Source organism: Montipora capricornis, chromosome 11 (genome assembly GCF_036669925.1).
Source record: "Montipora capricornis isolate CH-2021 chromosome 11, ASM3666992v2, whole genome shotgun sequence".
Lineage (NCBI taxonomy): Eukaryota > Metazoa > Cnidaria > Anthozoa > Scleractinia > Acroporidae > Montipora > Montipora capricornis.
Genome location: NC_090893.1, coordinates 5,641,624 through 5,668,999, shown reverse-complemented (window position 1 = coordinate 5,668,999; position 27,376 = coordinate 5,641,624). Strand labels below are relative to the sequence as shown.

At 39.7% G+C, this 27,376-nt stretch overlaps 3 protein-coding genes across 6 annotated transcripts in view; 1 reads left to right on the top strand and 2 right to left on the bottom strand.

Annotated features, from left to right (window-relative positions):
* Positions 1-737: 737 nt before the first annotated feature.
* On the bottom strand, positions 738-8,247 carry LOC138023588 (SOSS complex subunit C homolog). The gene is made up of 5 exons (XM_068870608.1): positions 8,099-8,247; positions 6,154-6,244; positions 4,121-4,190; positions 3,607-3,657; positions 738-2,190 (listed from the first exon to the last, which is right to left on the bottom strand). Exons 1-5 carry the CDS (start codon positions 8,124-8,126, stop codon positions 2,080-2,082), a joined length of 351 nt encoding a protein of 116 aa, XP_068726709.1. The 5' UTR covers positions 8,127-8,247; the 3' UTR covers positions 738-2,079.
* Positions 5,562-15,122, top strand: LOC138023587 (prostatic acid phosphatase-like). 4 transcript variants are annotated; one of them, XM_068870606.1, is made up of 9 exons: positions 5,562-5,782; positions 6,114-6,257; positions 8,370-8,413; positions 9,517-9,760; positions 10,208-10,304; positions 11,321-11,520; positions 12,164-12,371; positions 13,977-14,165; positions 14,429-15,122. In XM_068870606.1, the coding sequence occupies exons 2-9, from the start codon at positions 6,250-6,252 to the stop codon at positions 14,801-14,803; spliced, it is 1,365 nt and encodes a 454-aa protein (XP_068726707.1). In that variant the 5' UTR covers positions 5,562-5,782; positions 6,114-6,249; the 3' UTR covers positions 14,804-15,122. The 4 variants fall into 4 exon arrangements, with proteins under 4 accessions (XP_068726707.1, XP_068726706.1, XP_068726705.1 ...); XM_068870605.1 differs by having other exon boundaries at positions 5,563-5,782; positions 8,370-8,511; positions 14,429-15,120; XM_068870604.1 differs by lacking the exon at positions 6,114-6,257 and having other exon boundaries at positions 5,563-5,782; positions 8,370-8,511; positions 14,429-15,120.
* A 2,247-nt stretch (positions 15,123-17,369) lies between these two features.
* LOC138024037 (basement membrane-specific heparan sulfate proteoglycan core protein-like) overlaps positions 17,370-27,376 on the bottom strand; it is a 30,898-nt gene continuing 20,891 nt past the window's right edge. Inside the window, exons 5-8 of the mRNA XM_068871129.1 lie at positions 21,947-22,324; positions 21,523-21,753; positions 20,285-20,545; positions 17,370-18,504 (exon numbers count right to left, since the gene is read on the bottom strand). Coding sequence (XP_068727230.1) covers positions 18,200-18,504; positions 20,285-20,545; positions 21,523-21,753; positions 21,947-22,324 — 1,175 coding nt within the window. The 3' untranslated portion in view covers positions 17,370-18,199. The remainder of the gene's footprint in view (positions 18,505-20,284; positions 20,546-21,522; positions 21,754-21,946; positions 22,325-27,376) is intronic.

Sequence of the window (27,376 nt, the reverse complement as noted above, 5' to 3'; positions counted from 1 at the left end):
GTCCCAACTCCCCGAGTGTTTAGATGAGGCTATGTAAACACGGAAAAAAGTCCTCTATTGCTTTTATAAAATATTTCTCAAAAACAATTCGACAAATGAAGGAAAATGCTGGTTTTCTTGATACACGTTCGTATTTGCCATTAACCAATCCCAGCCGTGTTTACATAATCTCATCTAAACAAAGCTATTGACCAATGAGAGTGCGCAAACATGGCCGTCTTATCAAGTGATTAAAAACCATATATTGTTTGATCCCTTTGTGTGTTTTGAATAGAATTTGGAAGCGAACGGCATCAATTTCACGTTACGTAATGGTCTGTAATCGCCGCCATGTTGGTGAACGAAAACAAAAGAACTATCAAAGCCCTCTTTCATACTGACGGACAAACAAAGTATTCTTCTGTTTTAATGCTAATAAGCCTTTCTAACCTCGCTGCGACAAGCAAACCCCAGGTAACGTAAATTAGCCAAGAGGGTGGGGGGGGGGGGGGGGGGGGGTGGGATATTTATCGCGTTTCACAGAAAAAAAAATGGCCGGTTTCACGAAAAAAAAGACCTTTTTTACAAAAACAAATTTTCTTACATTTGTTAACAGCTACAGCCATCTGCCATAAAGAAACTCATCAGAACAGTTGCATTGGAAGGAGTCTCGGGACATTCACGTCTAATGCCACTTAATATACGATAAGGCACGGCATTAAAGCAATATTCAACGCGAGAGTATAGTTGCCAAAGCCTTGCACCAATCTCTAATCTTTTATTTTCTTCGAGACTAGTCAATACAAGAAAATCAAAACTTTATTTTATGGCTACTGTCCTGTCTCTTAAAGTAGTAATTAAAACTCAGTTCGGACCACCTTAAGCTTAATCCAAAATGTTCTCACAATTGCTGGAGTAACTACAGCCTCTTTAATTTCATTGCTAGCTTCTGACAACGACTTTGAAAAACAATCCTTGCGAGCTCCAAAACTAAGGAATAACGTTAAGTGAAAACGTTCCAAGTTTAGTTCGTATTCTAACAATACAATCTCGAGATACCTAGTGTAAGAACTTTTTTTCTACCCCCTCCCATTCGTAGTTCTGCTTTGAATCAGGGCAGTGCTCAACGAGTTTAATTACCTAATTATTTAATTATCGGCCCTGGGGCCCGTTTCCCGAAAGTCCCGGAACTTTACGGGCCATTTTCGGGTGTCAAAATTCCCTTTGTATCGCAAGAACGGAGAGGATTTAAGTCGTCAAACTTCAGTGATTTTGATTTTTGTTTCCTTGAAAACATGTTAAAAGATCGGCTTTCAAAAACAAGCGGTTGGCAGTTTCATAAATGACTTTTCGGCGCGGAAAAACGTTTTGGGACTTTCGAGAAACCGGTCCCTAGTGCCCCTTTCTCGAAAGTCCCAGTAACTTTTAGGACTCAAAAAGCCATCCGTAAAACTATGATCTGCCTGTTTGGAAAGATAGTCTTTCAACAGATTTACAAGACCCGAAAGGAAAACAGAACTGCAAAGTTTCAAGCCTCGGACCCGAGTCAGTTTGAAGATACTAAGAGATTTATGGTCTCCGAAGTACGCCCAATAAGCCACGGCTTCCAAACTTTTAAGAAACGGGCCCCCTAATCGATGTGACCATTATCCATGGATGTAACAAATTGACTACGAGATAAGATAGCTCTTCTTAAAGTGTGGTTTGTGCTCGGGGCAAAGTGACTCAAAAGTCTCGAAAACTTATCAAGGCCCAGAAGTGAAAAGCGATTCCCTAATTCTAGAATGCTGACCTTTCGCATAAAAAAAATCATTGCAAAGAGCAACGCCCAGGAATGCCTTCCTTTCGAAGGATGCATTGAAAAAAACTTTCGATTTCGAGGAATGCACGTTGAAGACCTTAATGGCAAAGACTTAAACATCTTGATTATTTTAAACACGTTCCATATTCTCCAACTTTCTTCTTTGGCTTATTCCACACTTTAACACCATCATCCGTTATATGGGATTTGCCATTGAGTCGTTTACGGCTGTTAACCATTCCATTGTTTCACATTATTCTTTCCTTTGCTTGATCTTCCTTTCCTCGTCTGTCTTCAAATCAATTCATTTTTAGTTCTCCATTTTCAAACCTTGGCAGAACAGGCAGAATGAGGTTTCCATAGGCAGAGTCTTGTGAGATGAAATATCCTGATGATGTGGCATTTGCGTGCTAAAATAAATGACGGTGAAAGGAAAAAAAAAACGAGGAATAATATATTTACATCTAATAGTCATAGTCATTTGACTTGATTTGTGTTAATTGTTAATTTCAGTTTACAGTGTCCCCAACTAGTGCTCCAGCGCTAGAACGACTAGCCATTTAACTAAAGTTCCTTTCTTTTCCTTTAAAGGTAAAGGTAAAGTCACTTTATTTAACGTCGGTAGTTCCTTCAGCTACGAGGCTGGTATCAATGGAAGCCGACGGTGCACCCTTTACCCCCCTCCCTCCCTCTGTCAGTGCTCCGTTTTACGGGTATTTAAAGCCGAAACAGACGTTGAAGTCACCGAGGTCGAACCGGGGACCTCTCGCTCCGAAAGCAGCGCACTAGCCATCTGAGCCACGACTGCTCTTTCATAGTTTATTTACCCACCAGAAGATTAGAAGTCGTAACTCGTTGAAACGCTCTCGTGCCATGATACACCACAGGGGAGTCCACGCCATGCTCTTTGCGAATAGTGTGTGAGTTCTTTTAAGTCCCAAGTAGCCTGTTCCAGGCTCCCAGATAGTCGGGAAAAAGAAAAAAAATGCGTGCGAAAAGTGGGTGGGGGCTTACACGCAGTTGTTTTCGTTTTACCCCCAGCATTTTCGCCGGTACCCATTTATACACCTGAATGGAGAGAGGCACTGTGAGAGTAAAGTGTCTTGCCCAAGAACACAAAACAATGTCCCCAGCCAGGACCCAAACCCGGTCCACTTGATCCGGAGTCGTGCACTCTAACCTGAGCTGGCAAAGAACTTCTGTCAAAATTCCCACATTTAAAACCTCGTCTTGCGTACACGTAAGCGCAACGTAATGGGCAACCTGAAAACTCCGACCCCCGGTCCATGGACTACCCCGACAGACTACCCAAACAGACTACCCCAAAAATACTATTTCAAGTGAGTACTACTGGTTGTAAGCAGCGTTACAATTAGTGCTTAGCCAAAACATCCATTTTAAACTGGGTTGGTCAACAGTATCTAAGTCTAAGCACCCATTTTAAAAAGGTTACCTTTTAATAATTGTTGCACTAGTTTCACTTCATGATCACTTACATGAAGTAATCGGCCATCACAACAATTATTGAAAGCTAACCTTTTTAAAATGGGTGCTTAGACTTAAATACTGTTGACCAACACTGTTTAAAATGGATGTTTAGGCTTTAATAGCACTATTTGTGACTCTGCTTACGACCAATAGTACTCACTTGAAATAGTATTTTTGGGGTAGTCCGTTTGGTTAGTCCATGGACTGGGTGGGGATCAGTGTTTTTGGGTCACCCCAACTTAATGACTGAAAACGAAAAATGCAATTAGAATAAGGACAGAGCTCAGTTTCTTCCCCCGTCTTAAAGTAGAATAAATCTACTGTGTCATAGTACTCACCTCCAAGGCTTGTCGCTGGCCCAGTGACAGGTCTGTTGGGTTGCGTATGACCTGAAGATAATTAATAATGAATTTAAGGCTAAGAATGTAGAGAAAGCAACATTGTGATGCCGTCTGCCAATCAGTCAGTCCTTAAGTGAGTTGGTCATTCAGACATTCAATCACTACAGTCAGTAATGAGTAAGTCACCTATCAGTCAGTTGGTCATTTAATCAGTCAGCTAGTCAGTTAACTGGGCAGTTAGTCAGCCTATCCACAAGTCTATCAATCTATCAATCTGTCAATCAGTAAGTCAGTCAGTCTATCAGTCACAACATTAAAATTATATACCTTTTTGCAGATATGGTGGCCATTTTGATTTCTGTTTCAAATAGCTATTATGGGATGCCCAGGGGGCAAATACATATTAATTTGCCTCCTGAGAATCCCATAATGTCTTTCGATACAACAGAAATCAAAATGGCCGACATAGTATCTGCAAAAAGGTCTATTATTTATTGTTAGTGATACTTACTGGGGCTTCGTGTGGTTTGAAAGAAGTGGAAGGATCTGCTCCTGTTGTACGCACGGTAGAGAGATTCGTCCTGAGAACAAACAAAACATTATTTTACTCAATGCCGAAGCTAGTATAGAGTTGTGAATACATACATGACAATGAAAGACAAACAAGCTGCAGCACTATGTAAAAGCAATCACAATGGGCATCAAATGTACTTTATATGTACATGGGATTTCAACCAAAAGGCAGGTCAAAGATTAATGCAGCGGGGTAAAGGAACCTTAAAACTGAGGGTTGGGATGGGGGGGGGAGGGGGGCTTGAGGGAGGAGAAAGTACCCCTCTTGCACACAAAACCTACACACATGCTTTAATTAATGCATGAGTGTTGAAATACACTCAAATTGCAAAGAGCAAAAATGTTCACTATTTCTAACATCTAACAGCCATGAAGAAAACTTGAAAAACAATCATTCTGTCGAAACCATTTCAGACTCATATGTCCAAAATCAACAGTGTCCTTGAACAAGTAAAACCAGAACCCTTTTAAAACAAAAAGTAAAAAAAAAGCCATCCAAAAAGATTACTAATTTTCTATTATCATTTCAATAATTTTTGTAAAGACTCTTTGGCCATACTATCCATGACAAATTCAAGTCAAGTTGCCCAAATCCAGAGCATTTTTCCCTGAAAATTCTAGTGGGCCATTAAGTTCCCTGAGAGACTGAAACCCATCCAGAAAAAAAACTAGCATTCATAAATATTCATACACAATCATCAGCTATAGGCAGCTATTATGAAAGCAAATCGCGACTGAGCTTACAGTTTAAGTATTTTGCCAACTTTGGAACGAGATTATGGAACTCTCTTCATCCTGATTGGTGTGCGCTTACAAAAAGACCATTCAAAAAACGAATTAGGAAATTTCTGCTTACAGTACACGGAGTTGAGGAGGCTTATGTTGATACCTACTCATTGATAACAAAATTGAATAACCATTACAGTATTTACAATCGTACCCTACAATTCTGTTTTATTCCTTTATTCATTCACTTATTTTAATAATTTTGTAATAATTTATGCAACGTTTCTTCAGTCTGACGATTGTGTAATCCCATTGTGTATTGTTAGGTTTTATTTTATCTTAATATAGTTTCTAGCAAGTTTAGTGCAATGTACGCTATTACACTGCATGCCCCGATTAGCATTGCTATACATGTGTAGTGGTCATTGTAAAATGTAACTGTAATTTTGAAAATAGACTTGAACTTGAAATTGGCTGAAAAAAATAAAGCTGACTGTCCATTTGACTTAGTTTTAAAATCTGAAAATAATAATTATCACAATATCACAAGTCAAAATGCTGTAATTTGAAACAAGCTTAGGCAAGAAATATCTTGTGATAGCATATGATACACTATGTGCTGTCTTGTGATTTGTTGGTACATAACTTTTAATAAGTATCAACTTTGTCAAAGACTCAGCAAAATACTTGTGTATTGAGCATTTAATGCATTATATACTTCTATCGTATTTCACTGCTGACTACCGGTAATCAAGCCATTTAGGTAACTGAAGGGAGATCAAATGCCTGTTGACTGAGATGCCCTGTCAGTAATGGAACCCTGAGACCGCTTCCAAAAGATATTACATGAACATGAGACAACTTTTAATGACAGGTAGATGGCTTTAGTTTCTTTTCTGTGGGAGAATTTTATGAAGATTGTTATTTTTATGTTTTTCGATTTTGGACAAACTTCTCCACTTAGGAGTATTTCCATGTCAACATGCTGTGCAACTGGTCGGGCTCTTGCCAACAAAGTTTGGGATTTAAATACTGTACAAAACAGAAAACTGTACAATAAGGCAAAACAGGATAATAATAATTATTATTGGGTAAACAGAACCACAGTTCTTCCCTGCTTGATACATGTATGCATGTCACCAAAATGCAATGTTGCCAACGATCATAGTTCAATATTAGCACTTAACAATTGCGTGCTGTTTCAGGTTAAGCTTCACAGGTGAGGCCAGCTTCATAAACACTTACCCTACATTAGCAGCGGTGCTGCCTTGACCTTGATTTAAAAGCATCTGCCGTTTTTGCTGCAAGTCTTGCAGAATCCTTCGATTCTGTGATTCTGTTATGAAAAGGTAGAAGCATTAATTTTATGTCCAGAAATGCCGCTAATCAGATACCAGCTCAATTTACATGTAGATAAACATCATGAACTGGGTCCTTAATTAAACCCTTTCTCCCATAAACCAGTAATAAACTGCTATCAATGGGGATTTTCCCATGACTGCAAAGGATGCTGGGAAGGCTACTTTGGCAGACCCTGCACTTGGCAAATTCTTCAATTTTGTCTTGACTGGATAGCTTCAGAAGTTTGATGCGCACAATCAAAACCTTAAATTACACTCACAGGCATGAGCTTTTCTGTGAACAAGACTGCTGTTAGGGGCTCCAGGGTAATCATTCCCTTTGTGTGTCAAGAGAAAAAATTCTGAAGGAATTAGAGTGGGAGCATCTCGGCAATTGTGCCATGAAAGCCACAGCCTACATCTGTGTGCAGTGGCCAAAGAAGGACAGGTCTAAAGTACAGGTCACTTTTCACAGGTCACTTCTTACCAAACCCTTAATAAGAGTAAGAGTAGGCCTCATTAGGCCGTAAATGATGTTTAAGTCTATTAGGGTTAGGGTTAGGTCAATTTGAAATTGGGACACAAATAAAATTAAGCTCAGTTTGCATGAGCAACTCTCGAACCATTGTTCCCTTGAGCGTTAGCCTTGATATTGATGATGAGCCCACAGAATGACAGAGAAAAACTCTGACCAACAACTGAGTTACATGTACTAGGTCAGATGAAAGCAAGCTCTGGGTATTCAAGATATTATTTCACAGTATTGAAGACTAATGAACAAGTGAAGGGGTACTGGTATATTAATTTTTAAATGATAGGTTTATTTTGAAAAGGGGGAAAAGCAAGAGTACCTGGAGAAAAACCACGCGGAGCAGAATAGAGAACCAAGCAACTCAACCCAAACGTGATACCAAGTCTGGAAATCAAACCGGGACCAGAATGATGGGAAGAACATGCTTTCACCATTGCACCATACCTGCTCCCTTCAGATAGTGCTTAAATCGCACTTGAAAATTACACTACCTAACTTATGCCAACTCTCCTGGATTATCTAGGAGTCCCGGATCCATATGGAGTGAATCTCCCATTCTCCCAAATGGGTCATCAAGTATCGCAGATAAAAACCACTTTGAACCTTTTAAAGACTTTCTGCCATTGTAGGCTCAAATCGCATCCCCAAGTTAAAAAATTTCGATTTTTTGAACTTTTTTCATTGTCTTAATTATTAATTAATTAATTAATTTATTAATTTCTTCATCTCTGAGTTTCAAACACACATTGACAGGGGGGGGGGGGGGGGGTGGGGGGAGAGGGCTAGATCTCCAGAGGTTGGTATCTTTGCTACTTCTCTATAATATATTATCTTTAACGACCTTAAAGTGGACAGATAATTATAATAAACATTGTGGCCCAAAAAGGAAAATATAAACTCGCAGTTGATTTGCATTTTGTTGGATGAGATCGAGAACGGCTATTGTGTTTTCACAATGCTTAGATGAACTACAATGGGAATAAAGATAGCACCTAAAGACAACTAGATATATCTATAGAAATGTAGGGAAAGATCTCATGGATATACCCACCACGAGTCCCTAGGTTAAACTCTCATTTTACATATTAAGTGAAAGTGCCCATTTCAGTGATTAGGTCTAAACTTTCGTTTATCTTATTTAGGTCTAGAAACTGATTTAGAATGGTTATTTTTGTAGAGTTATGGTTGGTGTGTATATCCATGCGATCCTTGCCGAAATGTAAGTGCTACATGGCCAACTTTGCAAATAACTAAGCGTCAAGGTCGGTTTCCGTTGCCTACGATTTCACGGCAGCTAAACCCAAGAAGTAACACAAACCTTGTCCTCCTTGAGGTTGAAATGCCATCGTGAAGTACTGCCCGTTTCCAAAGCTATGACAGTTTAGTTGTAATTACAGAAAATCGTCAATGATTGTCCACCATCTTACACCTCCGTTTGTTATTTCGCCCCAGTCTTCCTTTGAAACCGATTTTTTCACGACTGTCACGATGTCTGTCACGTTACGAACACGTTGTCAATATACACGTGTTTCTACCTTGAGTACATGTTTTCTTACCACTCATTTAATAAGCTGAGTTTCTTTTATCAGAACAGCAAGTTATTTTGGCCTTCCTATCGGAATCAATTGCAAAGGTACCAGCATTACTTTTAAAAGCTGTAGACAGATACTGATATGGAGAAAGAGAGGATGTTGATTTTCCTGCTTCTTTATTTGGCCACTATTAACGCAGGTGAGAGGTGAGGGCTTAGATTCCTTCGTCCATGTCGCATTTGTAAAACGTCTGGAGACATGTCCACATTGCATGTGAACTGTTTACCAGTTAATGTGGTGGTGATGATGATGATGATGATATCGATGATAGTGTAAACAATAACAACTTAGTCCCGTGAGCCCTAGTTCTGTAGAAATCGGGAAGTATGCTGAGAAAAACTCTTGGAGCAAAGTGCTAAGAACTAAGTAAAGCTTCCCACATGTAACATTATGTTTGGGAATGAAACACAGGACAGTGACATTGGCAGAGGGTAATATTATTGCTGCCACCATTGTGCAAACATTGGTCCTCAGAAAAAAACTGTTTTTGAGAAGAGGAAAACCAGAGTACCTGGAAATTAACCTCTTGGAGCACAGTAGAGAACTAACAAACTCAACTTACATGATGTTGAGTGACTGAATGGAACCTGGGTGACATACATGTATTTGTGGAAGGTGTCATTGCTTTCATCACTGCACCAACCCTGCCGTCAGCAATCTTCCATCTTCCCTCTACTCTTCCTCCCCTGCTCCAACACTACATTCATCCTCCTTATCTTGTTGTTTGAGGCAGAATTCGTGATTTGAGTCCAGGAAGAGGGGGAAGGGAGTTAAGAACGCCCCTTGCAATTTAAAACCACTTGTTGAGTTGTTGAGGTTACTTGTAGTCGGTCAATTAAAGAATGCAACTAACTGTTGATGGATTAACACACTGATTCCTCAGGTGACCTAGGACGCCCACAGTTGACAAGTAAAATCGTCTGGCGTCAGACAGGGTAAAATCGTCTGTTATTAGACAGGGCAAAATTGTCTCACGGCGTCAGACAGAGTAAAATCATCTAGCATTAGACAAATAATAAAATCCTCTGGCGTTAGACAGAGTAAAATCTGTTAAGTCTAACTCCCAGGAGTTAATGAGTTAAACAAACACATGCGGTAAACTGTAAGCAGTACTGTAGCCAATGCCAGTGTACTTTATTCTTAGAACTAAAACTTCATCAAGCTGTTGTGATATCACGTCATGGCAGTCGTACCCTGCTCAGAAAAGACCATAAGACATTCGAAGAAGGGACAGACAGCCAGTTGACTGTGAGAGGAATGGATCAGATGTTTAGAGCTGGGAGCTATGTTCAAAAGCATTATCGGAATTCCACGTTTTTGTCCAGCAATGTGTATTCTCCAGCAGATATTTATGTGCGGTCCAGTGACTATTCAAGAACACTCAATAGGTAAGAAGACTTGTAGCTTGATGGCGTCAGACAGTTAAACGAAAGAATGCATACCACTGAATGTAGTCTGCACAGGCACTGTAATAGGGCAGTTTTCAAATGACTGTTGGAAGCAATTACCGGTATGTGATTGCAATAATTATTGCAGCTATGCTTAGTGATTGGTTTAAAAATCTTGCACCAGTTTATCAACCAACAAGACAATTCTCGTCCCCAGAGTCCACTTTTCTTTTGTTCAGTGATAATCTCCGAGAAACAATGCTTTGAAAATTTAAAATCTTAAAAAAGAATGAGATCATTAGCTTCTTTGCCACCCAAGAATCCAAGAACCCAAGAACAATTATATTATTATAGCGCCCTTCATTCCAACCTGAATAGCACACAATCACCTGCATGGGTCCCATGTTACAGACTATGCTGGTCTGCCTGTCTCATCTTCTTTTTTAGTGCATTAAGCTTCCTCCTTGGACTATATCCACCAAGAAGAAATCAAACACTCGTTACAGATGCTGGAAATTTTAGTGCACCTTATGATATTCAACAGGTTGGTATCATTTTGGTTTCTAGTCATAATATATTGTTTTACCATATGATGAAAAATGCTGACAAAACCATTAGCTCTGTTTCTAGAGTGCCAGACCACTTCTTATACCTGAAGCTGGTGAGGTGATACTTGCAGAATGCTTGATATTTAGCTCTAATCCCAGATGATAAATCGCTGGGTCATGGAAAAAACAAGGTTAAAATCCTGTTTGGGGAAAACTCACTTGAAACCTAGTATCTTCCAAACTATGACTCCAGAATAATACCAGTCGTATTAGAAAGCTGCAAATCATCTCAGGGAGTGGAGGGGAGGGGGGTGGGGGGTGGGTGGGGCACACCCCCTGCACCGTCCCCCTAGATCTGCCCCTGTAGATTTTACTCTGTCTAACACCTGACAATTTTACCCATCTAAGGTAAAGGTAAAGTTCCTTATTTTAATAAGGGTAGCATGTGGTCATCGGTACACACCTTTTACCCCCCTTCCTCTGTCAATGCTTGGTTTTATAGGTATTCAAAGCTACAACTTCACGAATTAGAGGAAAGTCAAAACAGACGTTGATGGAATTAGACGGGATTGAAGTGGCGACTCCAGCTCAGAAGGCCGCTCACTAACTGTCTGAGCTACACCTGTCTCTATTGGGGCCACTTATTCAGGCACCAATTATGGATTAAGCACATTCGTGCCTAAGAGTGAGAGCTTTGGAGGAAGTTCTAAAAGGAGGAAAACAGTTGGAATGAGATTTTCATGGTTTCATCCATACAATAGCTTGATACAAACCATAAGAACTTTGTGATTAGTCCTTCACAATAAGCCCATCTTGTCCTGCCAGTTCAGCTTGTTCAAAATGGGCAAACTATCAGATAAAGGGATAGTCCGAATAGTTTTAAAGTACGTAACTCAGACTTTTTGTCTTTCAAGTTTCTAGCCTCCATTCCCTTTTTCTTTGCTTCTAATACCTCCCATTTAGAAGCCATTTTATCCAACTCTTATCTTCATCTTCTTTGAATTGTACCAAGGTTCCCATACACACTGTTGCTGTGCAAAATGACCAAGTTCTTCGTGGGTGGTTGGCGTGTCCTCAGCTGAGCAAAAGACTGGCAACCTTCTATAAGAGTAAAGACTTTAAGGAGAAGGAGAAGGAAAGTGCTCCATTGAGGAAAGCCCTGGAAATAATCTTGGACGTTGAGAAGATCGAACTTAAAGATTTCTACAATGTGTAAGATATAATGTAACTAATAGTAATAATATTATTTCAATAAAATACATATCGGTAATTATCAATAAATCTGAGCTTGTGCTGTTCTTACCTTGCAAACAATGTTCACTAAATGCATGCAACTCAATTAAAACTAGTAGGTGATTGTGCTCTTTTAAGAAGTGAGAGAAAAGGTAAAGGTCTTTATTTTACGAGGGTAACATATGCCAGCAAACTAGTAAGAGTTGCTGACAAACTTAACTTGCAGCCCTTGGTGTGCACTTTTTACCCCCCTTCCTCAAGCTCTGTCAATGCTCGGTTTTATGGGTATGCAAAGCTACAGCTACATGTACACAGATCGGAGTAAAGTTGAAACAGACATTGATCAAAGGAGTTGGGGATCGAACAGGCCATCTTCAGTTCAGAAGGCCTCGCACTAACTGACTAATCTGATTTGTCTGGCCTCGGTTGTTAAAAAGGTGCATAATGCTATCCACCAGATAAATCACTATCCATTGGATAAACACTAGCAAAACTAATAATATTGAGTTATCCAATTGATAATGATTTATCCAGTGAATAGCATGCTATCCACCCTTCGAACAACTGGGGCCTGATTTCTTGAATAGACATTGTTAACTTGTATGCTTTTTTTGTCGTTTAGGTATGACTATATTCATTTGCACCGTTTGTACAACCACACATATCTAAACATCACAGACCAGCAATGGGAACAAGTAGTTCACTTTGCAGATTGGGTGGAGTATAATAAATACAGCAAAGAGGTTATAGGTGATATTGGAGGAGGACTTTTAGCCAACGAGATTGCAATGAGTTTCAGAAAAGCTGCAGTAGCAAAAAACAAAGAAAAGGTTTGATTTACAAACGATATTTTGTGTGACATTTAAAGCTTAGAATCTCAGCAATTTGTTCCATTTAATAAAAAGTGTTGAATGATAGTAAATCCTGCTTTTTTCTCCTTCTAGGTGATTGTCACACAGAGATGTGAAATTATTTTATATTAGGGCATCTGCTTGGGACAGTGCTGGTGTAGATAAAAAGCAAGTCTTTAGAGTAAATCTTGACAAAAAACTTTCCATTCTAGTGCTGTCAACATTTTGATGTTCTCTCAAGTTTTTTCACTTCATTTTTAAGAATAAGTTTTGCACATGATATGTTTGAAAGCTGAAAGCTTGTGGTGTGGTGTTCAATACATTATTACTTCATGTTAAGATACAAATTAAAAATGCATTGAAATGCTACCTGAGGTTCAAAACTAGCGGTCAAGGCTGATAATACCTTAAATTTCATGGCTTTAAAGAGATCTGGCCCTGGTTGTTCAAAAGGTCGATAATGCTATCTACCAGATAAATCACTATACATTGGATAGTGCAATCGGTTTCACTGTGGCTAATCCACTGGACGGTGATTTATCTGGTGGATAGCACTATCCATCGTTTCAACAACTGGGGCCTTTTTGGGTTATAGTGGCTTGTATCAACAAGGTCAGTGTATTTGGAACTTCAAGTCAGCGTGTTCCAAAGCTTGCTGCTTGTAAGAGGCAGACCAGTTGGTTACTTTTCAACCAAAGATGAGGGGTTTAAAACAGGGACGACGAGGACAACTCCAGCTTGTAATCAGAGCAAGACTCACACTTAAGCCCTCTGGATTCCAAGTCTAGCACCTTAACTGCTGATGTCCTTAAGAAAGTCTGGTCTTTGAACTAACTCTAAAAATAATTTTTGGTCAGATGATTAATGGAGGGGGCATCCCCAGTTGACGAGTAAAATCTTCTGGCGTTAGACAGAGTAAAATCTGCTGGCGTTAGACAGAGTAAAATCTGTTAAGTCTCACTCCCAGGGGTTGATGGAGGGGACATACTTTTTTTACTGATTAAACTTCATCTAACCCTTTACCTCCTTAGAGGGCTACTTACAGATTTTACTCCATCTATACCAAACAATTTCACTTGTTAATGGGGAAACGTAGATGTTGTTAAGGCCCAATTCAAACGTCGAACTTTACATTTGCCGAATTAAATGCATTAGATTCGGCACATGTAAAGTTCGACGTTTGAAACGGGCGTAAGCCATTGACTCCTAACCTCCTAAAGCGGCCCTCATTGATGAGTAAAATCACTTGGTGTTAGACAGAGTAAAATCTATTAAGTATGTCTCACTCTCAGGAGGCAATGGGTTAAAGAGGTAATGATAAAGTCCTCTTAAAAGCTATGTCCCCATTAACACTCATAGGGGCCTCTATACGAGGGTCTCTTATAGATTTACTCTGTCTAATGCCAGCTGACTGTACTTGTTAATGGGGAAGCTGGGCCCTTTGGATCAAGAGTCAAGGGGCAACTATGTGTTTGTGAGGCTGTTTCCCTTGGTGGATGAAGTTCTTGACTTGAAATTTAAAGGCCTAAATAAGTACCACTCTTATTTCCAATTGCCTCATGGGTTTATCCCTTATTGTTTCAGTTGCTGTATTATTCTGCTCACTATGGCACAATGTTCTCATTGTTCACGGCACTTGGTTTGAATGAAGCCGTCAACAGCACTTTTAGAAGAATTCCGTATTATGCATCTTTGATTTCCATTGAATTGCTGCAAGATTCAACTGATGAAAAGAAGGCTACCGTCCGGTTTTCCTTCAGAAATGGATTAGAGGTGAGTGAGTTGCCAGATCAAAGCTTTTAAGAAGGGAATCTGTCCAAGCAAACATTAAGTGCAGCAGTCAGTCACTCTTTGATAATCTAGCATCTCAGTCAGAGGGAATTTGAGTTCCTTTTGCCTCCACAATGAGAAATGGACGTTATTTTGAGTCACATTATATGTGTCTACCATAATTTATCCGTGGTCATTGCCCATACCGGTATTACATTTACATTAAACTTAACCATTTCTAATTGTATCACTTTCTTTCATTCCAGGAGTCTTTAGAATATCATAGCATACCCGGATGTCAAAATCCATGCTATTTGAGCCAGTTTGTTGACCTCATTAAGTCCTTAAAGGTTAATGACATTGCATCGTGGTGTCAGGAATGTGGCAACACTGAACTGGCACAATGCAAGCAATGCAAAGGAGGGAACAAACCAACATGTCCTGCATCAAAACAACCCACAATGACCGGAACTGGTGGCTTTTTTCTTGGAATGTTTGTTGCATTCTTGTTGGCAATTTTTTTATCTGCCTCGTGGCATTATTGTTTGAAAAAACACTTCTTGCTGAGTTGGGTCGGCAAGCGTCCCCCAGTGGGACTTGCAGACTTGGAGCATATAGAGACTTCTGGGGACCATTTATAAGTTTGATGCTGCAGCATTTTTGCCTGTAAGCAAGTAAATTGCATTGGCGAGTGGAACATGAAAAAAGTAGGAGATCCCAATGCATTGAAAGGGTGCGATAAATCACAGAAAAGGACCTTGCATCTCCTTTCCAACTCGCCTCAATGGAAAGCTTTCTCATATATTACAGTGACGCTACGCTATGTTTTATCACAATTGCTAGCTTTTATTTTAAACCTCCAAGAAAAATAGACAGTACACCAGCTCAGTGATGCACCTGCAGGCCGAAATGGGACATTCCATTTTTTATCCGCACCCCCCCCCCCCCCTATGGAAGGCATTTTTTTTTTTGAAATGTCAAGAAGGACCCTGTCGGAATCTGGATTTTCTGCTCTAGTTTAGGAGGTCGGAATCGGGAGTCTTTGTTCTATGCAAAAACGGGCCTGTTGGAATCAAGCTTCAGAGTAAAAGGGGCCTGTCGGAATCTAACTTCAGAGGTGAAAGGGACCTGTCGGAAAAATGCCTTCCATAGGGGGGTGCGGATAAAAAATGGAATGTCCCAATGATGAAGCATCCGTGAAGATGGTGAGAAAGGGAACTATAGGAAAGTACTGCTGCGTAGCTTCTTTTTAAGTGTCAACTACCCATGCATTAGAACCACTTGGATGACGTGATCAACAGAGTCACTTAAAAGGTACTGCTAAGAGGCTTTCGGTCAATTGCTCTTACTTTAGGAATTCACCCACAGACTCCAAAGGGTACCACAGGAAAGTACTTCTCGGTACCTTTCGTTTGAGTGGTCACTTCAGGTTTTCACCCACAGATTCAAAAGATAGAACCGCCTTCTACAGCATAATATACCGCACCACAGGACAGCAGTGGTCAGTAGCGTTCATTTGAATGGTGACACTTTAGGATTTCATTATCCTGTGAACGCAGACGTATTTCCGGTGGTCGTTTCTCACTTTTCGGGGGAGAGAAACGACCGTTGGAAATATGTCTGCGTTCGCAGGCGAGGATTTCATCGACAGACTCAAAAGTTAGCACTACCTTTTTCAACAAAATATATAGCCTGACGGGAATGTACTGCTTAGTAGCTTTCACTTGAATCACGGATACGTTTCAGGAAAGGGCACACTAGGTAATCTGTATCATTTTGTACCAAATAAATTGGTTTCTACCCCACTAAGAGCAGTGTCTGCTTAGATTTTTTATACTGGCGCGCAATCACAAAGAAAAAGGGTGAGGAAACAATCTCCAACTTATAGCTCTTAAATCATTAGTGATGATTATCTTACTTGTTTTACCCTTGTAATTTTACGTGCCAGGAGGGGCAACCCTAAAACCCGGAATCCGGAATCCGGAATCCGGAATCACAGGTCATTGTTTTACTAATACAGAGAGTAAAAAATATCCTAAACATTCATAAAAGCTAACCTTAATCTTAATTAGGCCTAAACAAACGTTTTTAGGCCAAAGGTTAGTTTTTATGAATGTTTAGGATAGTTTTTACTCTCTGTATTGGTGAAACAATGACCTGTGATTCAGGATTACCCTCTGGGTAGGATATAAGTGGTAAATAGTACGCCATTCATTCGAGTGCTTTTTAAGCGGCCTTCACCTGGCAAACTTGAGTTTGCAAACTCGTGTTGGCAAACTCAAGTTGGTGTGTGTGAACGGCACCAAAACAGTAGGCAAACACGTTGGAAAACTGTTGACGAGAATAGAGGCAAGTTCTATTTGTCGCAAACAGTTTGTCAACGTGTTTGCCGACTTATTTTTTGCCGTTCACACACACCAACTTGAGTTTGCCAACACGAGTTTGCAAACTCAAGTTTGCCGTGTGAAGGCCGCTTTAGGTATTACCCCCACTGGGTGGCATTGAGGATGGGAACGGGCATGCTACACGACCTAACTCGACCTCCTTGGTCAGAATGGAGGAAACTACGTCGGGGGGCTGAGCAGCCGATTGTAAATTGCGGGACACCCGGGTTTTCTGGGGACCCTGATAACAAACGTGTGCCATAACGAAGCGAAGAAGTTAGAATGCTATCGGGGTGACCAGAAAGTGCTTTTTCCAAAACGTCAATATTAATAGGAGTTGAGACAGGCGGTTGAAAGTTCGTGGCGAGAAGCTGCACTAAATTTATATTTTGCTGCGGTCGCTGGTACTGCTGCTAGACCCGAAAGGGCGGCAGTTGACTTTGGATAGACTGCTGGGGCAGGTGACGATGGAATGGTTCGCAGATCAGCAACGGCGGCAGACGAGTGGAAAGCGGCAGGAACTTGAGTTACAGCCCGAGGATCGGTTAAACCTGAAGCAAACTGGTCCATTCTTGGGTGGCTGGTGGGACGGGTCTGCGTTGGGGCAGGTACTCTGACTGTGGTAGGGGCTGGAGCATAGAAGACTGTGGTTTAGCGAGGCCAGAAAACGTTACTGTCCAGAGCTCTATATCAACCTGGTCCCAGCTGATTCGCGAGTCGTTAGCGGCCTGACAGAGGAAATGTTCGTCATAGGCAAGGAAGGCGGTGCCGTGGAATTTTGTGGCCGACTTACAAATAATTTGCTGATATTTAAACAGTTCAGGAACCCACTTTTGATATATTAAAATTCAGTCCAAAACAAATTCATGATCTCACATTCCCAGGGTCTCTCATCTTCCCAACTAGTAGGAAGAAGAGACCGTAGGAACTAGGCTGGCTCTAGTTATGTTACTGGGTGCGATTTAGCTCAGCAGAGTTCACCTGACACTGTTAATCCATCGTTTAAGCACTCCATTCTGTAATGAATAACAGACCACTTGGTTGTTCAGTTTTTCATTCAACTTTGTTGCCACACAGATTTACTTTAGAGCTCTTTACAATTCTGTTGTTTCGTGGCCAATTAAAAAATTTGTCTCTATTTTTGTCGATAAAGTCGATAATCAGTTAAAAATCTTGTGATTATCGACTTTTATCGACAAATCAAACTTGTCAATTGACAATCATCGACAACTATCAAGTACTATCGACTTTTCGATAACGTTTTCGATGATCAACTATGATCGACATGTTACGTCCTGCCTAACCCTCACAAAGCAATCGAGAAACTCTTTGCCTTCTAAAAAAGAACAATGTTAACTATCAATTTTATCTAATAAAGTACGCATGTAAGGACTAAATAGCTAGATATAAACAAAGAAACTAATATTAAGGTTTTACAGTCAAAGATTCCCTCTAACAATCCCCTACAAAAATTCTTTTACTTGACAAGAACAACAACAACGTTTCATTATACTGTAAAAATTGAAGTTTACAGTGTTAACAATGAAAAAAAAAATATATATATATACAGTAACTGGTCAGCCAAAATAACTTTAGAGCTAAACTAGTTGGGTGACCATACAACTTGACTTCATTGACTTGGCAATGTAAATTCTACAATGCACTAGCTGCACGACTGACAGGCATATTTTCAATCCCAAAGTTGCTTTCTTCCTCACCAGAAGGACTCCTGTTCTTTGCATGAGGCCTATTCATTTCCAGCCTCACACGATCATGATCCCCATGACTAACATTTGCTAAGGTTAAACAGTGACAGTGACAACACAATCGAGGAATCCATCCTTTGTACACCAAGAAGATAACAAGGCTAACTAGCAGCCCTATGAAAATACCAAGGCCAACTGCTGTACCAGTGGAAAGCCCACCTGCATTTCCAGTTGTACATGTTCTTGTGTCATCTGCAAAAATGGAATATGAAATTTTGGCATATGTCAATGACATTGGGGTTTGCAATGGCCCATAGAAATGATGCACACATAAGTTGCTTTGCAACAGGTGAATGGACAACCAAAAACATTCCAGGGCAGGATTTTAACTAAGACCTCAGGGACACAGGTTGGATGCATGCTATTTGTACCTAATGAGCTACATTTAATAGGCCGTTTGTAGGACCTAGTCACATGGTACAAAATCTGCCACACTGGGACATCCAAACCAAAGGAAGGTCAAGCTTGACTGGTGGGAGTTGCTTTGTTCTGGATGTCCCTTGCATAACTTGAGTCCCAGCATGGCAGCTTTTGTACCACATGACTGGGTCCTGCAAAGGGCCTATTCCTGGTGAGATGGGTCATTAATCTACAATAGGGAAAGTCAAGATTGTAGATCACTGCAGACAACTTGCTATCAAGGACCAAAGCCAGAATAAAATTAATTGATTTGATTTGATACATGTTAACTCTTCCACATTAAATCTTCTGCACATGGATTGATCTTTCCTACTCACCTAGTAATACAGTTCCCCAAATCTCCAGGCCCCCGTTGTTCAAAGCCCGGATGACCTTAACCAGTGGACAAGTCATTATCCAGAGTTTAAAATGTAGGTCACATTAAATGTTAGCCAAAGTTTTAGTATATTTATATTCTCTTAGGTCATGATCTACTGGGAGAGAACCATTTTTGGTTGGTTAAGTTGATTAACTTTTTCAACCAGCTCCAAACTTGGTTGAAACGATTGAAAACGATGGGAAGCACCTGCTGATCTGAATTTTTATGTTTGACAACCAAGGCTTGGCAAATGTAGTCAAGGGGATCTGAGAACGACTATACCCAGTTGCATCTGTGGCTCAAGCAAACATGGTTGAAAAAGTGCTGTATTGGGAACTTCAACCAACTCAACCAAAACCAGTTTTGGTTGAAATGGTTGATCCCAATAGAAAATAACCTTAGATTTTCTTAGAGTGTGCATATTCATGGTTACATGAGAAAAATAGTTTATATATCTTTGCATAGACTGAAACTGTTAGATAGTGACTTATCCACTGGAGAAAGTTATCCAGCTTTTGGACAACTGGGACTAGGGCTCAGACCCTTGCTACTGTATTCTAAAGCGATGTTTCTCGTTACCTCACTCATTGTTATCAATATGCTAATTGGCTGTTAAAACAATGATTTCTTTTGTTGTGTGGTTGGCAAAAGAAGTGTGACGTAAATGTTTGTAAACAAGAAATATCGCTACAAGCTAAATTATTTATTCAGTAATAACACTAGCCAATCAACAAAAATGCTTGATTCTGATTCGACAAGAGCAGAGCATTTTTGTCCAAGTTGTACTATGTTGAGTCCAAACTGAGTTTCTATGGCAACCATGTAAAACTATTCATTAAACTCATTAATAATTCATGAAGGAAACACAAAAGAAATGTTCTGTTAATCAAAGGCTGTAAATCTGATACAACATTCTCCTGATTTACATAAACTTTTTGTTCTATTTTCTACACTGAAATGTCTTGTACTACAAAAATAATGGATGAATATGAACACAGAAACAAAACAAAACATTTAATAACTAGTTTACAATATTCACGTCAGTGTAGTACCACTTCACAAATTCTCGGCTTCACCTAAAGTTTGCAAATAGTGATACAACACTGTCGCTTATACTGTAAACATTACATAAAATTAAAGGCTGCAAAAGTAATAACTGAAGGAAGGAAAGGCACAAGTAAAAAATACACTCACATGACTCCACAGTAAGTGTCACTGTACCACGGAGTGGTTCACCCACTCCATTCCACACTGTGTATTTGTAAACTCCTGTTGCCTCCATTCGTATTTTGGGAAAATAGAACATTCCTCCCTGGTTGAGCACTCCTGGGTCACCAACTTTTGTCCAAGTTACGTTTGGCACTGGATTGCCATTTGCAACAATTTGAAGAAAGACATTACTTCCTTCTCGGGCAGTCTCATTATCATCAGGTCTACTCTCTATTGTAGGTGGATCTAAATTAGTTTAAAAGATAAAATATTTTTGTCTTAGAATCTTTATGCATTCTCCAACAAAATCCAACCCTTCCTCACACTCCCTTCTCAGACCTAAATAGTGCTTTTTTTTTTGGTGGGGGTGGGGGGGGGGGGGGAAGGGAGGGGGGGAACGTATCTGCCAGTCAGTCTAGTATGGCCATCCACGGCAGACCTGCAAACTGATGTAGAACTTGGAATGGCAAATGGGGCTTTAATTCTGCCCTAGGATGCTGCAAGGTGGACATGTCTTTCATTAGCCTAAAATCTTTTAGAAGACAACGGTGGATGGTACTTGATACTACCAGTTAACTTTAATTATACTCACGTCAACCACGTGAGTCACACAGTTCTTTAATGAATTACTGCTATATGTAGGCTTGACGGCCACCCCATGCTGTATCACCAAATTATTCACTTGGGAAGTCATTTTAATCTCAACCTTATAAGGCTTTGGATGACTCAAGGAAGGAACATATTATATGCTTACAAAAAAGGAACCAAAACCATTACTAATAAATAGTTTTAAAATCATGACCCTTCAAGCTTTGACAAGCAGAATAGCTGCTGATGCCTGAAACATTGTTATGCAGCAAGAACAAAAATCACAATTATATTAATTTTAATGCCTACTGACTAACTTCATTTGTGCGCAATATAAAGTAAAATCATACTAAACATAATTCCACTATTCAAAGCTCTTGTTTGACTTAACAACTATTTTAAAGTTAAATAGGGCAGTTTATAGCAAGTAATACACATGCATGAAAAACATGCTCAAACAGGTTTCACCTATGACCAAGACCAGTCTCAAGTGCAACCTTGCATAAATTTCATTTAACCAGTTTACAAATTCCACATCCCTTCTTCTTGAGCACTTTTATTTCACAAGGTGGTTCAACTTCACAGAGAAAACTATACTTCAAAACACAAATTTAGTTAAGCAAAAAGGGACTTACAAAGGACTATCACCAACACATATCCATTTGCTGTCTCAATTCCATTCTCAGCAGTGCACACATATTTAGTGCCATTTTGCTCTCGTTGGATATTCCTCAGGGTATAACTTTCTCCTTGATGCAAGACAGAATCATTCCCATTCTTTGTCCACATGAACTTTGGTGGAGGATTTCCACTGCCATTGCAGTACATTGTTATGGTTTCATTTTCTGTGGCAATTATGTCTGACCCTGATTGCAAAATGAAAAAAAGAATCAGGCTGAAAATAGCATGTATTGGTATTTGCTTACCAGCAATAACATCTATTTTATTCTAAAATATCATTTTTCAGGGAACTGTTCAATACCTAAGCGGAAGGCTAATTATATATCACAGCACAGACAAGCACAGCAACACAGACTTAGTCAAAAATGACTTTCTTACCTTTGACTTCAAGAGTGCTGTACACCAGCTGTATGCAAACTGGATGATTATCTTTACTCAATCCTACAACATTGAAGACCAACAGAGTGCCATTGTCTGCGCTTGTGATATTTTGTATTACAAAATACCCATGGTGTGTGAATGCATAGGAGTTCCTTTGTGGATCCAAATTTGACATCCAAGTTTGTTGTCCAATATCCTTTTCAGCCCCACCTATGTACACCACGCTGCCATCACTTTGTTGAACCCTCAGTTCCACAGATATGTTGGTCTGGGAATTGGCCAAACTTTGAAATAACTTTGTTATCGGCCAGCTGTTTGTTCCTAAAAACACCTTCTTCTGGTGTGGTTTCTGGCAACTTGTTTCTGACTCTGAGCCTAAAAATAAAATAACTAAATGAGCCAATCAAAGTGCAGGATGTGATTATTCCTTCCTGAGCTGAACAGACATTTTGAGGGCTAGCCCTTCATCAATTAAAGAGAATTCTCTTAAGGACTAACACTTGAAACGTTGCTTTTTCAATATTCCCACTATGGAAATTCAACTTTTATCAATTAACTTGATAAAACAAAATTCATGTATCATTTAATACTTTGCACATTTATTTGCAAAGGATATATGACTCCTGAACTGAAAATTGTGTGGATGTGGTAACTAGATAAAATAATTTCCATCGAAAAGAAAGGCCATTTTCATGTTTTAAAAAATTTAGATGTGCTGTACTTCTGGATGATCCCCCACCGAAGTACCGGCCCTGTTCAACAGGGCTTTAAACGTTGCAGACAGGAATGATAGCCAGCCATCAGTGCAACTACAGACCACGTTCTTTGTGAAGATTGACTGCAGATTTTTGCATTTTAATTTGTTTCTATTTTTAATTGCTTGTCTGCACCCATATTAAAACACAGCAGCATGTAACCCCTAACCACAGCAGTATATGGCACATGCATAAGTAATAATCAGCCTTTGAGATATCCAATACATCATCCATGATCAGGCTCACAAGAGACTTTGACTAATGCCCTGATTTCAATTTAAAACTTTGTCAATTAATTTAGCAATCTACTTAGTGCACTTGTTTTTTTGTTTTGTTTTTGTTTTTTACCATGTACACATTGGGTACCTATTTTTTAGTCATAGCTGTGACATTTTCATTCTGTGAGCTGATCATTTCTGAAGATGTCCGAAGAGTCCCAAAGACATTCTTAACAGTTATGTTCATCCTGGGCTCAGTCATGTGTCTCTGGAACCACTACGTACTGGAAGGAGAAACAGTGCGACACCTTTTTACTTTCCTGGGAAATGTTTTGCAAAACACAACCTTGTCTACAGTGCTTTTCCCTACTGAAATCAGAGATTTTGACAGCGTACAAATATTCATATTTTTCATGCATACACATTGATACAAGTATAGCTTACTTAATTGATTGCAAAATGTATTAGCTGTAATGGCTCAAACTTAATTTCCACTATGCTTGAAAAATTGTCAAAGATAACAGAGAAAATTGTATAAAATCAGAAGCTCAAGATCAGTGCTTCTGATACAATTGACTCCCAGGTGATCTGGTAACGTAATTCGGAGGACTGGGGAGAGAAATTTTAACGCTGTATCCCACAACCGTGCGCGGCCTTATTTTCTAATTTAACATGGCAGAGGCAAGGTTAGATCTCGTCGGGTCTACTTGAATGTTCATTCAGTAACAGGAAATGTGGTAGCCACAGAATGATCTGTCGAGTCTTGGCGATAGAAACACTGCAGGGAGTTTGGAAACAACACCTAAGGCTGCGCGCGGTTGTGGCATACGGCGTTAAAATTTTTCTTCCCAGTCCTCCAAATTACGTCACCAGATCACCTGGTCCTAGATTATATAAAACATCTACGAACAAATCAATATGGCTTCAGGCAAATGCACTCTACTTCCATGGCATTGATAGATTTTGTACAAAAAATAAATACAGCAGTTTACAAGGTGAGCAGTTAGAACTTTAGTCTAAAACAGAGAAAGTACAGAAAATACTTGAACTGAAAATAATTATTGAAAGTAAAGGAAATAACTTAGCTAGAAATATCTCTTTTTATGTTTAAACTTTACAGCAATCAGCTTCCTAAAAACATGACTATAATCTTTTCTTAGATAATTCACAAATACATAGTTATGATACACAGCGTGCAGATGACTGTCATCTTCCACTTAAATTATCCAGACTTGGACGATACTCATTGGCTTATCAAAGTCCAAAGATATGGAACAGCATTGATAGCAAACAACCGTAAAATCAAATCATTTCATTTATTTAATGCTTTGGTGCGCAATAAAAGACAATACACACAACTTGGGCGTAAACGAGGGAAGGGGATGTACTGGCAAGGCGCGGATAATACCCACCACCGGTATGGACCACCGGATGACCACCAATACTCTCGTCAGATCCAGCACGTGCTGTTTACTAATCAGCTTGTCTAAGTGCTGGGGAGATGAGTGAGGTTGTTCTATATCATGCAATCCGGAAGTCGCATAGGCTAACCAGTTGCAAGGCAGTGTTTCCCTTAAAAAACGCCAATACGCCTGTTGTCTTGTTCTATTGTGCCTTACGTTGTGCGTTAAAGTGGTACTATGATCAAAAAATCAGTTCTTTTTTTCTTCAGATTTTGAAAGCGTGTTCGCTTAACACCTAACTGGCAAAATTTTGAGCTTTGAGTTTTATCCAAAGGCTGTTTATTTTGAGTGTAAGTTTTGGATTTCATGGTCCACCATTACTCACGTTCAAAACTGGCCGATTGGACCTCAGAGGGTTGGATCTAGAGAAAATGACGTCATTTACTCACTAGCTTAAAATTTCAGCGTGTAAATGCAATTTATTATATATGCAAAACACAGGTTGAAAAGTCTGAAAGCCCGAAACTCCCGTGCTGCATATTAATTAGGCCGCGTACACACGCAATGCATTCTTAAACTAGTGCGTGTTTGACGTCATTTTCTCCTCGACCCAGCTCTCTCAAGATTTTAAAGTTAGTAATGGCGGACCAATAAATAAGAAAATTCCAGCTAAAATAAACAGGTGTCTTTAAAATCAGAACTTAAAACTTGGGTGAGTTAGTGTTTAGTTAACATAGTTTGGAAATCCAAAGGAAAAACATTTTTTTTTGGTCACTGAGTACCACTTTAAAAGCTAACTATGAACAGTGACAAAAATACAAGTGTCCGACTCTTAGTAACAGCAACAAATCGATAAAAGCGATGTGCCTTCTTCTGTTTTTTCTCTGTCCTTCAATGAAATAGAAAATTAAACTTTCAACTCGTAAAGTATAATTTTTCACATTTAAGAGTGTGGCCATGTAAGCTTAATACCCTCTATTTTAACTTTAAGATTTACCTGAGACTGCTGTTAAGATAACCATGAACTGGAACCAAGTATTGTAACTCATGTTTTACGGTGGCCCGCAACTGTCACGGCAAAAACAAAAACCTCACGGGAAAATTCGATATATTAAAATTCAGCTTGAAAGAGAAGTCAAAAGAAAGTGGATGATCTGAAAATATTTTGGACATTCATTCCCACGTGTTTGTAAAGAGCGTTTCCACTCACGCGACTATTTTTATCCAATCTGTCACTGTTGCTTAGTAACCGTCACTGTCCGCCATTTGTGTTCCATTCATGGAGTGATATATACCTCGTTCCAGGTTCCAGTATGCCATATAGTCGCCTAACATATTCTAGAGTTGCTCGTCACGCAAGTGAATACATAAATCCCTTACCATTTAAGAAATTGAGTCAAGAAATGAAAATGTTATAGTAGAGGAATAAATAAACAACGGGTCCAAGTCTCAGGTCTGTGCGATATTCCGAAGTTCTGAAGACAAAGACATAAGAAAGTGGATGATTTGAAAATATTTTGGACATTCATTTGTTTGCAAACAGCAGTACTTGAGTAATTCAGCAGAATATATTACTCAAATTTGTAGAGTTTCGGCGCCGAAAACCTGTAGAAACATCTGGAATTTAGTTAGGCTGTTTTCAACACTTTTTGCTGTATAATGAGCTAGCAAACATTCGTATAGACACGCGTATGTCTCCTAGTATATTGGCTGTTTAGGCCACAAAAATACGAGGGGAATCAATGTTTTAATGCAACTGGCATGTTTTTTGAAGGCTGTCAACATGTCACACACTGTGAAAAACTCTGAAATTCAAACTGTATTTTCGAAACGAAGCACGGTACCGAGCTGAGAACATGCAAACAGATATATTTTTGTAGCTGATTGAGATAAAAACTCAAAAGACTCTTTAGTTTTGTATTTCATTTTTTTGTGACGTCATGTGCAAACCAAGAATAGTCGTCTATATGCCCTACTACGTACCATTACTGATCATTACCCTAGCACTGATCAACTGTCCCAACAACTTATCACCTGTCCCTACCACTGATCAACTGTCACTGGCACAGATCAACTATCTCAAGGTTTGATCAACTGTCCCTAGCACTGATTTACTGTCCCTACCACTGATCAATTGTCCCTGGCACTGATCACCTGTCCTAAGCACTGATCATTTGTTCCTAGCACCAATCAACTATCCCTAGCACGGATCACCTGTCCTAAGCATTGATCAACTCTCCATTGCACAGATCAACTGTCCCTAGCAAAGATCAGCTGTCCCTAACCATGATCAACTGTCCCCAGCTATGACCAACTGTCCCTAACACTTATTACCTGTCCCTAGCACTGATCACCTGTCCGTAGCTGTGATCAACTGTCCCTAGCCATGAGCAACTGTCCCTCGCTGTGATCAACTGTCCCCAGCTAAGATCAACTGTCCCTAGCTATGATCAACTGTCCGTAGCACTGATCAACTCTCCATAGCAAAGATCAACTGTCCCTAGCAAAGATCAGCCGTCCCTAGCTATGATCAACTTTCCCAACCACTGATCACCTTTCCCTACCACTTATAACCTGTCCCTACCACGGATCAACGGTCCCTACCACTGATCATCTGTCCTAAGCACTGATCACTGTTCCTAGCACTGATCAACTGTCCTAAGCACCGTTCAACTGTCTCTAGCACTTATCAAATGTCCCTGGCATTGATCAGCTGTTCTTAGCACTGATCAACTGTCCCTAGCTAAGATCAACTGTCCCTAGCTATGATCAACTGTCCCTAGATAAGATCAACTATCCCTAAAAATGATCAATTGTCCCTAGCACGCATCAACTGCCCTACCACTGATCAACTGTCCCTAGCACTGATCTACTGTCCCTACAACGTAGGTAAGATCAACTATCCCTAGCAGTGTTCAATGATGTTTCAAGTGGTTAATGTATTATCTCTCAGATATGTTTACCTTTCGTAAGACTCTAAGTGGTTCGTAGCCTTCGATCTTCTAACAATGATCTTGTACTACCCAAAACTATAACAAACAGTTTTGCATT